Source organism: Pan paniscus, chromosome 10, assembly GCF_029289425.2.
Source record: "Pan paniscus chromosome 10, NHGRI_mPanPan1-v2.0_pri, whole genome shotgun sequence".
NCBI classification, from domain to species: domain Eukaryota; kingdom Metazoa; phylum Chordata; class Mammalia; order Primates; family Hominidae; genus Pan; species Pan paniscus.
The window spans coordinates 27,898,533-27,912,217 of record NC_073259.2 but is presented as its reverse complement, the minus strand read 5'-3'; the positions used below and the strand labels follow the sequence as shown (position 1 = coordinate 27,912,217).

The 13,685-nt window shown below is 40.0% G+C and overlaps 1 protein-coding gene across 14 annotated transcripts in view; it reads right to left on the bottom strand.

Annotated features, from left to right (window-relative positions):
- The window catches only part of GRIP1 (glutamate receptor interacting protein 1), a 726,419-nt gene that overhangs the window by 100,262 nt on the left and 612,472 nt on the right, over positions 1 to 13,685 (bottom strand). For 6 of the 14 annotated variants that reach the window (XM_057299399.2, XM_034935489.3, XM_034935492.3 and 3 more), the window contains 3 exons: positions 12,168 to 12,323; positions 2,063 to 2,249; positions 1,325 to 1,470 (listed from right to left, as the gene is read on the bottom strand). In XM_057299399.2, the coding sequence (XP_057155382.1) occupies positions 1,325 to 1,470; positions 2,063 to 2,249; positions 12,168 to 12,323 (489 nt within the window). Of the gene's footprint in view, positions 1 to 1,324; positions 1,471 to 2,062; positions 2,250 to 12,167; positions 12,324 to 12,948; positions 13,105 to 13,685 lie in introns of all 14 variants that reach the window. The other 8 variants (XM_034935486.3, XM_034935490.3, XM_034935485.3 and 5 more) reach the window with 2 other exon arrangements.

Genomic DNA, 13,685 nt, shown 5'->3' with positions numbered 1-13,685 from the left:
ATTGTGTAGGGGCATAACTGGCCCATGGTAAATAGTAAGTATTTGTTGGAATGTGATCCCTGAGTCCACAAGCATATCTTTACTAATTGGTAAGGGTTATTGGGTCTGTGAGGTAGTGTTTCATTGTGTGAAGACAATTTTCTTAAATGGGAACTAGCACCAATCTCTAAAATCCACACACCTGTTAGCTACTGATCAGGACTCTGCCTGTAACCAAACTTTAGTTTGGCTCCCTGGAGCCCTCTTCTTGATTATGCCTTGTTTTTGGGCTGGGAGCCCAATTTTAGCAAGAATCCTGCTGAGTCAGTTTAGGGAGAATCCCCTTTGCCCCCCACCTTTGATATTTAATCGAGTTCCTTTTAGTAATTTTCCATTCAATGACTCCCTCCTCTTCACTTTGTCCTCTGGCTATAAATTCCCAACTGCTCTGGCTATATTTGGAGTTGCGTTCAATCACCCTCCCCTACCGCAATATTTTTTTTTTTCTTTTCTCTTTCTTTTTTTTTTTGAGGTGGAGTTTTGCTCTTGTTGCCCAGATTGCCCAGGCTGGAGTGCAGTGGTGTGATCTCAGCTCACTGCAACCTCCGCCTCCCAGGTTCAGGCGATTCTCTGGCCTCAACCTCCCAAGTAGCTGGGACTATAGGTGCCCGCCACCATGCCTGGCTAATTTTTTGTATTTTTAGTAGAGACAGGATTTCATCAAGTTGGCCAGGCTAGTCTCGAACTCCTGACCTCAGGTGATCCACCTACCTCAGCCTCCCAAAATGCTGGGATTAAAGGCATGAGGTAGCATGCCTGGCCTACTGCAATATTCTTGACCCCCTACTGCAGTAGTTTCCAATAAAAGTCTTCCTTGTCATTTTTAACAAGTATCTGCTGTCATTTCTCTTTAACATTAAAAACTAAATATTTGCCAACTGGGCTTGTTTAAATACACTTAGGGAATTTTCATTGCTCTCAAAAGACGTTTCATGTGTTCTTTGCAGTGTGAAGGGTCAAAGAGAGGCTTTACTTGTCTCTGTGACTGAAGAATATGGTTTCTCTAGTATACAGAAAAAAGAAAGAATGAAGGCCACATGATTTATTTTTATCGCCTCTATAGTTGTGGCTATTATACAATTTGTCACATTTATTTTCAGTTGTTCTTGTGGTGACATTTTAAGGAATAATCCAAAACAATGCTCAATTCAAAATGACACCCCAAACCTCCTAAACAAAAGCATGTTCAGCATATAAAATAGTTTCCTCTCTGCCACATAACCAATATAACTCACATGCAGTCCACTCCTGACTCTGTCACTGACTTGAGATGATATGATTATACCTGCAACATCAAACTCGATTTCCAGTGTGACCTTGCTTGTGATTGAAGAGTCTCGGAGGAGCTGATTGGCTTCTTCGAAGGTGCTGTCTTCTGTTGGAATTCCATTGATGGCCATCACTCTGTCTCCAATCTGTAGCACCCCACATCTAATTTAGAACCACATATGAGAGGTTGTAGATGGAGTAAATAATTACCAAGCTGAGCTTGCCAAATCTACCTTGCTTGATCCTTGCAAAATAGCATCATAATTTGGTCTTGCTTATTCAATGCTGTGGGCATCCTATAGCTCAAATTCAACGTCGTGTGTTGTTGCAGTTCATGGTTATAATTGTGAGCAGGGGAATCCTGAAGTATCCCAGAGAAGTAATTAATAATTCATAACCATGGTATTGTTAGAATCTGATCCAAACCAATATTTAGTAATGATGAATGTATATTCCCCCATGGCAGAAACTATTGAAGTTGAACTTCAGGATATGTTTATTTCATGGGTTTTTCTCCTTTTTAATTAATATAGCTTCTAGTCCCTTGATGGACAAAATCTGCTAGTTAAAGGCATCCATGCTCATTACTCTTTTCAAACCTGATCAAGAACATAAAATTTTATTGTCAGAAGACAGTTCATCATATCTTGCATTTCCTGCATTGAGCAATGTTTCATAATTTACTAGCCATTCAAAGATAGCAGGTACCAGAAACGCAGAGCAGAAAATGATGCTGTGAAAGAAAGTGTCTCACCTCTCTGCTGGGCTGTCAGCTTCGATATAGGAAATCAGAGGTGGAGAAGAGAGAGTTTCTGTGGCAAACACACTGCCCTGCAGTTGGATCCCAAATCCTGTGACAGGATCTGCCGTCAGCACAACCTCTGTGGTTTCTGTGTGAACAACCTGCCCAGCCAATCCTACTGTGCTGGAGGCTAAGGACACTAGAGGAACAAACAGAAAATACTGACTTTAGGTTGGAGCAAGCACCAGGAATACCAGCATTTCCAAAAGAGATCGTGTCTCTGCATAAAAACTGAATGGCAATGGTGGGAGGTTAAATTATGGCCTCTGGTTTAGCAAGAGTTGAAAAAGATAAATGAATCTCTCAATATTCATCACATTTCTATAAGAACATCAGTGTATCCCTGCACCCTGGCTCCCTACTCCTCAAACCAGGGATCATTGTGGGGGCTTTAAGAGGATGGCCTTAGGGTCAGGTTACATGGGTTTTAGTCCTGGCTCTATCACTGAGCACCAGCTGGGGAACCTTGGGGTAGGCCATTTTGTCTCTTTGTGTGTCTATATCCTATCTAAGAAAAAGGGAGTTGAGCTAGCTGGTCTCATGTTTTTTCCACTTTAGCCATTTGCATCTGGGCTTTGTGACTTTTAAACAATCCTATCTTCAGCTTTGAAGAAATAATTAAACTAAATCTGGCCCCTGGCGTGGTGAGGCTGTGCTGGTCCTCAACCTTAATCTAGTGTTGGGTTGGCATGATGACATTGTTTAAACTCTGTACATTCCTCCTGCCGCCCCCCACCCTGCCCCCCACCACCACCCCAGAGTTTGGTCTCTTCAGTCCTTGCTCTTTCCCACTGGGTTTCTAGTCTAAGTTGTTGTATTTCATTTATTTCCTATTATTTCTCCTCTTTCATTTATCTCTCTGATATTCATCTACACCTTCCAGCAGACATCTCCATCTTATTTCCATTCTGAACTCATGAAAGGGCTGCTCCACTCCTCCATGTCTTTCTCTCAGCCCTGCCCATTGGAGTGTGGCCATCCGTGCTCTCTGTGAGCACAGCCTCTGCCTGCAGGTCCTATGCTGCACTGAGTCTTCCTCCAGAAAGAGTCTGGCCCCCTTTAACTAAAACCTGATAACACCATATACCTCATAACCCTCTTCAAAAGCCATTTTCTTTTACTCCCTCTACAGGTGGCAGGAAGACAGGTTCATAATACTCCTTGCTCTCCACATACGGTACATTGATTCAACTACTCCTATGTAAAATTCCATATTCTGTACTTATTTCTGCTCTGTCTCATTTTCAAGCCCATAATATACTTTTTCAAAATTCTCCCCCTTTTCTTCATGACTTCAGGACTTGCCTCTTAGTCTGCCTCCTCTAACCTATAGCTTTTCCTTGTCCTCTGCCTCTTTGACATTATGATGATAAACTTCTAGCAGGCTGGCTTTATGCTTCTTCAACTCTCTTCATGTCAGTTCCTAGCAATACCACCCTACTTCCACTCTCTGCCAGCAGAGCCCTATGGTGGTCTCCATCTTCCTTCAAAATGAATAGATCTTCAAGATCTCAATATCTGAATCCCCCTTGTTGATCACATACCCTTTATTAGCCATCTCTCCCACTTCCTGCAATCTGTTTCCTCTTTATGACTTTCAGTCCCATTCCCTCTCACTTGTCTCCTGAGTCTATTGATTTTCCAACAATATTTTAGCAACAGATTTTTCTCCCTTAAAATGAAAACATATAAGGGATGCCTTTGTATTCCAGATAAAAACAGCTACTGTAGTTGATGTGGGAATGGGAGACACCTGAGGTTTTCCCTGGCCTCATGTGGGGATCTGGTAAGTGCAGGTGGAAAGCCATTGTCTTCGCCCACTGGCTTTGCTGGCATCATTTTCCCCACACTCTGCCTGGACCCCTGGTGAGCATTTTAATAATGCATCTCCTAGGCTCAAAGATTCTTAAACCTCATGGGATTTTTCTATACCCTAATACTTTATCCTCTATGGTAATGCCCGGTCAACTCCACTGTTGTTACTAAGTTGCTGAAGGGTGCTAGGAAAAGTCACTACGAATTCACAATCCTATTAGGTCCTTAAATTATTTGTTGTGTGATATTTTGACACCTTATTTCATTCCACAAAGGATTTGTCTCAAATGTTTCTACCCTAATCATGGTCAAATGTTACTCCTCATTTCCTATAAGACTGAAAAGATGCAACCCTTTGACGAGAGTTCCTTAAACAACATTCTGTTTAGCCTCAATTTCTCTTTATCATTATTTGTTCCCTCTTCCTTTTTTCCCCCACTACAGGAGGTTGTATCCTTCCTTCCATTTCAAGGCTAATTCCCCCTTTTAGTGTTTTTAATACTATCCCTTTCCACCCCCCATGATTTTGTGCCATGAAAAAATTTGCCTCTTGCTGCTTTTCCAAACTTTTCTGCTCACTCCCCCAGCTTTCTGACTTCTGTCTATAGACGTGTACTGATTCTGAAGCGGCTAAAAACTTGCCTTCTGCCTTCACCATTTACTGAAACTGCTCTCACCAATGACTTCCTGACTTCTAAAATCAGTGGCCTCATCTGCTCTAGCTGGTGACTGGCTTTAGGACCATCCCTTGCTTTCTAAAATTGTTTGCTTGGTTTTGATGAAGGTTTGTTTCGAGTGTCTTACTTTTTCAGCCCCAGCCAGTTGCTTTGCCTCCCTCTGCATTTCAGTGCACAGTTCCATCCTCCAAGTCTTTTCTACTCTTATTCTTTCCCTCATTCATGCCTACATGTCTTCTGCATGTATCTTCTCAACTCTTTCTCTTGTTTTTGTCAAGCTCCAGTAATGGATCTCCCTCCTTGATGGGTATGCCATCCACACACTCTCTCATTGGCTCCTCAAACTCAATGTTTTCAAAATTGAGCGAATCCTCTTCCCTCTCTCATTGCCACTACTATTTCTGTGAACAGGACCATCATTTTTATTGTCCTCTGGGCTTAAAATCTCAAAGTAGCCTTAACTCACAACTCCCCATTGTCTCAAATTCTATCCATTGCTAAATCCTTTATGGATGACCAGTGAAATATATCTTACAAAAATCCTCTTTTCCCTTATTAATTTCAGTACCTCAATTTGGGCTTTCATTATTTTTTATTTGAATTATTCTAATGTACTTATTTCTGGGTCCTTACATGCAAAGTATTCCCCACATATTATTTCCAGATGAACCTCCTGTCAAACTTTCCTGATATGATGAGGCCCCAACTTATTTACTCTGCATGTATCTTCTCAACTCTTTCTCTTTAGTTTCTGTCAAACTCCAGTGATGGATTTCCCTACTCAATGGATATCCCATCCACAAACTGTCTCATTGGCTCCTCAAACTCAATGTTTTCAAAACTGAGTGAATTTTCTTCCCTTTCTTATTGCCACTACTACAGAGCGAGGCCTCATCATCACCAGTGTACAATACTGGATAGACTTCTAACTAGTGACCCTGCCTCTTGTTTTATGCTAACAGCCTCCAATTGCTGCTAGGGTAGCCTTTCTAACATGCAAGGGTAACCCCTGCCCTGTTTTGAATTTTCAATAGCTTCCTGTTTCCTATAGAACAAACTTTTCAATTCTAGCAGAGCACATAGGACCCTTCATCAGTTCCTTTCTCCTGCCCATCCACTCTCCTGTTTCTCTGTGATCCCTTCATGTGCCATGTGCCCCAACCCTCTTGACACACCTTTGTGTCTTCATATATACTGTGCCCTCTGCCACTCAGCTCTTGCTCTGGGTCCTTTTCTCTGTTTTATCCAGGCAGAATTAGGTACTTGCTTTTCTGCATTTCCACATTTCTAATACATGGTCCCGTTTCAGCATTTATCAGGTCTCTATATGCCTGTTTCTCTCCACCTGACCCTGAGTTTTTGAAAGGTTGGAACCAGCTCTTTCAATCTCTGAAATCTTAGTGCCTGGAAGATTCAATAAATGCTGAATAAATGAGGAATGAATCAAATTTTGGGATGTCATCTACATATTCCTTTTAGGAAACAACACTTCTCATAGATGCTGCTGAGTTACCATAAGGAACTACAAGTCATTCTTCAGGGCCCAGGTAATTGCAGCTGATGGGGCAAGGGAGGGTGAAGTAGATCATTTGTCTAGGAGGAGTAAGGAAAAAAATCGACTTTTCCTTAAGAAGCACCATTCTCATTCCGTCTCAGCTGGATTAAGGTTAACATAGCCTGCAGTGGGGGGTGAAGATAGCCTCCAACCCTGCGCTTCTTACAGGTGGAAGCTTGCAATTGCCAGGTCTGACACATAGACTGTCATGTATTAATTTAGATCACATGTTCTAGTGTGGTTTCGCTGATGTAGAGTGTACCGTGATTACTCTCCAGATAATAATTTTTGCTATCAGTGGCACCAAACCACTGGGAGACACCATTTCCTGTCAATAAGGATCTGGAGAGTATATTGCATTCCAGTTATTACTCACAGAAGATGAGAGTATCATGTTACAGCATCACCTATTTGGCAGGTAACTTCCACTTATCTTCTAGGTGAAGCTTTTTGGACTTAATCAGTAATCCTTTACTTTCTTTGACTCTTTTATAGGTTCATATTAATTTTTTTTTCCATTTGAGATCACAATTTGATACAGATTATCGGACTACTTAATTGGAGTTAAAAGCTGTTTCAGAAACTTTAAGGCAGCTGTTTACCATCTTCACTAAGAAAGAGCCAAGAGCCGGGCGCGGTGGCTCACGCCTGTAATCCCAGCACTTTGGGAGGCCGAGTCAGGCGGATCACGAGGTCAGGAAATTGAGACCATCCTGACTAACATGGTGAAACCCCATCTCTACTAAAAATACAAAAACAAAATTAGCCGGGCGTGGTGGCAGGCGCCTGTAGTCCCAGCTACTCGGGAGGCTGAGGCAGCAGAATGGCGTGAACCCGGGAGGCGGAGCTTGCAGTGAGCGGAGATCTCGCCACTGCACTCCAGCCTGGGTGACAGAGTGAGACTCCATCTCAAAAAAAAAAAAAAAAAAAAAGAAAGAGCCAAGAAAAAAGAAGTCAGTTTAATAGTAACAGGTGAGATTATACTAGATATAGTGAAGCCTTCTCAAAGGAAAGACTTGCTATGTTTTTTTAAACAGAGAAGATAGTTGAATAATTTTATTCTCTAGAAGGTTTTGAAAATAAGTACTAATTTAATGTGAATATTATTAAATTTATAAGCTCTATTTGGAGGCAAGTTGAGATGATAAAAATTATTAGAAAATTGAATTTAGGATTTAAAATAAATTTATGTATTATGTATTGGTTTTATAATTAGTTATAATTTATATTATACATATAGCATTGTAGTAAATAATTTATGATTTTATAATTAACTCTGAAAGTCCTCTGACATATTGGAATCTTTTATTTGACAAAGAGCAAAATTTCATTTGAAATTATATGTATTGATTAGTTACACATATAAAAGTTTTGAAAACTATTACCAGATATGAAAAAGATATATTGTGATTTAAAGATAAGGAATCAAAAGAAAAAAACAATCAATATTAACTTGGAGGAGAAAAAAATGAGCTTGATTATCTTGCTTCATTAATGTGGTCAACCAGCAAAGTAAATGAAGGTGAATATTCCCGTCATTTGAAAATGTGGATGGTGAATTGTCTCTCCAGTAGCAGATGCTTCCGCAAGGTATTCAGTCGTCATTGCTGCAAGCTACCGGCTTTGGCTGAGGCTTGCCTACTCCTCAAGGTGAAGATGGAAATGACTAAATTGCTGACATCCTAACTGGTGTATGCCGAGGTTGTGTTCAGGATTCGTTCCTGCTCTGTCCTGTTCCCACTCTCACATGGAGGGTTCTGTTCACAACTCTTCAGATTTGTAGGGAATGACTGTATTTTTGTCAATTCTTGTTCTTCCTAGTGTAAGAAAGGGCAGGGGGAGCCAAAAACACCTCCAAAAGTTTAAAAATTTACCAAATGCTTATTTAATTTAGAAGGCTGCAAGATTTCCTATCAGCTATGAGAAGCATTTAAAAATATAGAGAACTAAGGACCCCAAAGATTTATTATTATAATTTGGTTTTTTTTGTTTGTTTGTTTGTTTTTTTTTTTTGTTTTTTTTTCAGATAGGCTCTCACTCTGTTGCCCAGGCTGGAGCGTAGTGGCAGAATCTTGGCTCATTGCAACCTCCATCTTCTGGGCTCAAGCGATCCTTCCACCTCAGCCCCCCAGGTAGCTGGGACGATAGGTGTGTGCCACCACACCTGGTTGATTTTTTCTTTTCTCTTTTTTGTAGAGACAGGGTTTCACCATGTTGCCCAAACTGGTCTCAAACTCCTGGGCTCAAGTGATCCACCCGCCTCAGCCTCCCAAGGAATAATGTGTTTTTATTATTGATCCTGTAATCTAAGACTTCTGTCTCACTAAAGTGTCCCACACTATAGTCAACCTGCCATAGACCTAACACATGTGTATCATGTGATCTGGTTCAGGAACGCAGTAGAGGTGGCCAACAGCTCCTTTGTCCAAATGAGGGTGTGAGGACAGTTCTTAGGGTGTCTTCTTCAGGGCTCCCTGAATGGTCACTTATAAAAGCTTACCAGTAGCTGCCTTTATCTTCCATTCTTTGTTCCCAGGTCAATAGAAGAGACCAGAAAAGTTGTTAGGTTTTTTCATTTTCTTTCCTTCAGCTCTTTTCAATGGCACTCTCTCTAGTAGTAGTTACTACTGATGACAAAAGCAGCAAAGACCATTCTGGAAATGTGTTCTAACTTCTACTCTTTGCTGCAATTCAGGCAGACTGGGAAGAGACAGAGTCTCTACACTGGCCCAGGGTACAGTGGCGGGGAACAGAAAGCAGGGCAAACTAGCTAGATCTGTTGCTCAGCCATGCTGTTGTTACAGGGAGATGATGAGGTTCTGGAAGGAGACTTGGCCTCTTTGGCAGAAAAAGAGGCAGCACAGGCAGCCAGGGAAAGGGCAGTAAGATTCCAGCAGAGGAGATGAGAGGGCTCCCTCTATGACATGGCTTGGCAATGCCTCCAGGGCTTTGTGACACTCGTCAAAGCCTAATGTGTGCTGTATTAATTATTTTCTCTATGAAACAAACATGACACCTTCCTGTTTTAATACTTGTAACACATCACTATGTACAGACTTCTTGTATTTCCTCTTTGATCAGTGATACAGAATGTTTTAATTTTCATGTGAGAAGATTTCATTTTTTTTCTGGGCATCTCCTTCCTTGGCATTGGAAATACATATGAGCATTTTCTGTTTTGCAAACTCTGGCCTCAAGTCATCACCAATACAGCAAAGACACTTTTTGCCATGATTCACCATCTACACAAATGGCCTGGTTGCTATAGAAACATATGTATTACAAAGGGGGCAGCAAATGGTGTCACAGGATAAAGACATAAATAAAGCAGTGGAAATAAACCATGGTATACTAAGAGTGGCAATAAAACTTTTATTATCAGTTATTTGGGAAGACCTTTACATCTAATGTGACCATACCAAACCTATGCAATAAAAGAAAAGAAAAAAATCCTCATTTAAAAAAAACAAAAAAACCTTTGCAATGCTATCATTTTTTCAGGTCTTTTTGAAGTGTGAATAAAAGTTCACAGCATTTTGGAATTTATTGTTTGAATAAAATACAAAATGTGTGATCTCCTGAGACACATTTATAAACATTCTGGTATGTATATTGTGAGTGGTGCTCTAGTGGCCAATGTCTACAGCAAACACAAACAACTAGAAATGTATTGAAATAGGTATTTCTACCATGTTGAAGAATAATGTCCTGATTCAAGAGAGAATTTATGCGTTGGTTATGCATATCAGTGACAGCGCTGCCTCAGCTTTGTTTCCTACTACAAAATTTAAGATATGTAAATATCAACCTGAGATAGCCAAACATCATTTGTTTGTATTCACTAATGTCCCTAATCAACACAGCAAGTCTTACCTAACACAAACAAATACTAGCCTTTGAAGCAGAAGTATGAACACTAATGAATTCATTTTAATTGCTCTTCCCTGCTGAGTGCTGTTAGCCTGTTTTTGTCATTGAGGAGTACTACACACAAAGCCATTATCTGTTAAAAAAATTCATACACAAATACCCACCACAAACCCTGAAGGCATTATATAGAAGACTAAAGATCTATGTATTATGCCAAAATGTACCCCTCGTTAAAAAGATTGAACTTTGAGAGCACTGTCAAGAGATTTTCTCATGTGACAATTCATATTTAGGCCGATGACAGTTAACACAAACTATTCAAAATAGCTAACAATTAAATTGTGCTTACTATTTACCAGGTATTGTTCTAAACACATATACACATGCAATCTCATGTAATCTCAATTACCCAATGAAGTAATTCTTCCTATTTTCAGTCAAGGCATACCTCATGCAGTCTTCACAATTACCCAATGAAGTGATTTTCCCTATTTTCTGTTGAGGCATAGAGAGTTTACAGAAGTTGCTCAGGGTCCTACAGCTAGAAGGTAATGATGCTGGGATGGAACCCAGGTAGCCTGGTTCCAGAGTCTAGGCTTATAACCAGTTCACTGTATTGCATTCAACTAGTTTCTTCCAAGAGTAAATAATTTACTCTAGTGTCAGCTAAAAAACACATGGGACTCCAGGAGTACTTTGTTCTCATTTTGACTAAACTCAATCTTCCACTTTCCTAATTTCAATTTTACTATCATTTTCATATACCAAAGATGACAAATCTCCATATATGTAAAAGTATGTGCAAGTCTAAATCATGTACAAACCACAGTGGTGACCCTGTCTTATGCAATGGAGTTCACTGTAGGGAAAGCTTCAGTTTCCTGTATCATGAAGAAACTAGCTCCCAGTGTGGGTGATGGCTGGTCTCGGGCACTTAGGGTGGCCCTGGTGAGACTGGAGAGAGATCCTCCTGGGGAGATGAATCTCTTGCAAACAAGCTGAAAAGCCAATAAGTCCATACCAGCTGTGAAGTATCTGGCTTTGGTTTTATTTAAGTAACTTAAGGATGTTCCTTATTTTTATTCCCATGGTGAGCACAGGAAGAGATCCCATCTTCTTTAAATTTCTCTGTTTAAATCATAATCATGGCCATCAAAATGGATACAGGACAAGAAACAGACTCTCTAGACTATGATTAGGTCTAGTTAGAAAGGTCAGTGTTCTCTTCTTCCATAAGTTATATGATCATGATAAGAGAGAATGATCTTCCCCAACAGAAACGATAAATGTAGGAGTGATTTATATTTCTTTCTTTTTAAGGCATTCAATCACCCTTTTTACCCCTATATTCAGACAACCAGCTATCCCAAAGCAAGTAGCCAACTATATCTTCCTAGTCTTGCTTAGTCTATATCGTGTTTGGCTGTCCAGATCATTTTTACAAGAATCATGGTTGAAATTCCTAGACTTTAGGATGCTTATTGTAAAGCTGAGCATCCTTCCAATCTTCCTTAGGCTGGAGTGGACAATAAGAAGTATATGTTAGATCACTGATTACCAGTGGGGTAGGCTTCTGGAAAAAGTACTGGAGTCTTGGGGAATGAGATATAGTTTAAAAGGGAATGTTCATATTTATCATTGTTTTGGGGAGGAGGGTAACAAAATATAATTTAGTATAAAATTTATGACAACATTAAATGAATGCATGAGAATCTTATATTTATCAAAAGGGGAGCATCGTTCTCACAAAATTTCTTTAGAATGAGTAAGAAACTAAGAACAAAGGTTTCATGTCCAAAGCCTCCCAGAATATAATAAAAGGAGTCTTAAAGGAAAAATCATATCTTTGGGTATGTTATGACATCAAAAGAGCAAGAAAAATCTCAAATCTCAAATAAAAAGTTGTAGGCGAAGGTAGTATGAATGAATTCAGTCTGAAGTTAAATTGGGGTGCAGTCATTGCCAAACAGATACTGGGTATCGTGTCAACGGTCTTTGGCACAGAGCTGTTAGCTGCTCAGCATCTACCTGATCACTTAGGCAACTGTGAAACACTCTTCCCACAATTTCAGTATTTTCAAGGCTCCATTGCCCACAGGTTTTTTCCAGGCCAAATGCCATTGGCTGTCATTTCACTTACATGAGCTTTTGAAGTCTTTCTTTTTCAGTCTCCTCCTCATCATGGTTCCAAGTGGGCTGGTGGAGTAGAGGCTTCGAGGTAGAGTCCCCATGTTCAGGGAACTCAGGCTGTATGCACTCATGGAGGTAGGAGAGAAGGATGAAGACACCAAAGCTGCTGCAAGAGAGTGAAGATGTTGCACAGAGCACTCTCAGGTGAGGTGTGAGCCCGCCACACTTGCCAACCAGTAACAATCCAGAAAGACACACATGATGCATAGCAATGGCTAGGAAGGACCCCAGCCAGCCAGAGGCCAGCTCTCAGGAGCATGAGACAATGCTTTACAAGAGCCTACAAATGCTGAGGGGCAGCAGGATCTTTATAAGCTCATAGGAACACAAAGAGACTCTATGAGAAAGGCTTTAAACAAACAAAAGAACAACTTTGTCCATGAACAACTCAATGCATCAGATACATAATCTCATTTTCATAGATATTTTCTGACATGAATTTCATAAGTGATTCCACATATACAAAGAAGACCTGAGAACATTGTCTCTGTATAATACTCTGAATTGTTACTTCCTGAGCCACATATAAAGCATTCTGAACATTTACATCCTTTCCTAACAACAAATGCTTTCTGATGGAAAAGAAAAAACCTAGGAGATGTCAGAAATGATAAATTGCTACTATAAGAAACAGAAAAAACAACATCCATGAAGCCAAAGATGAGAAAAGGAAAGTGTGAGAAAAATATAATTGAAATAAAAGACCAGGAGGAGAAAGCATGGAACATTACGAGGGCTGTTTGGAGGAGGTGCTTTCGGGAATGTCAGGGCTGGTACTCTGCAATGGTCAGGGTGGTACGTGTTATAGTGATGGTTGGTGTGAAGGCTGCTGTGGTTGCTGGCCCAGGAATCCCAGGTAAGTTGCCTGTCGCTCCTCTGAATTTTCACTGCCCATATGAAGTGATGATGAAAAATAAGAAAAACAAACGAACAAACAAAGAACCAAAAAAGAGGAAAAATAACTGAATTGCCCAAATTAAAAGTATAACAAAAAAGAAAGCTGCTTGCAAATAAAAACAAATCTACTTGGCTTTGCCCTTTTCTCAGTGGTCAGCAAAATAGATGATTAACATAAAGGATGTAAACTTTTCATCTTCCCAAGAATAATGCATATCTTTCCTCAGCTCATTTTTTCTTCTTTTAAGATGACTATTGAATCAATTTCTAATCTCCCTCGGTGCTTTGCAGCTGAGATTAAGAACATTTTTTTTTTTTAACTTGAAAGTCAGCCCCTCAAAGATCTATGGCACACAATTAGTAATTAAAGATTTGCAAATCTTGGCCAGTTAGTAGCACTTGTTTTGAGAAAAAGAAAAGAAGGAGCAATAAATCACGTTGGTGCATGATTCAAGTGGTTTACTAGTCACACATCAGAATTTACTGCTCTGACATTTTAATCGCACTACAATCCATCACTTGGGCTTGATTTTCCTCAACAATAAACCACTCTAATCATCTATCAGTATCG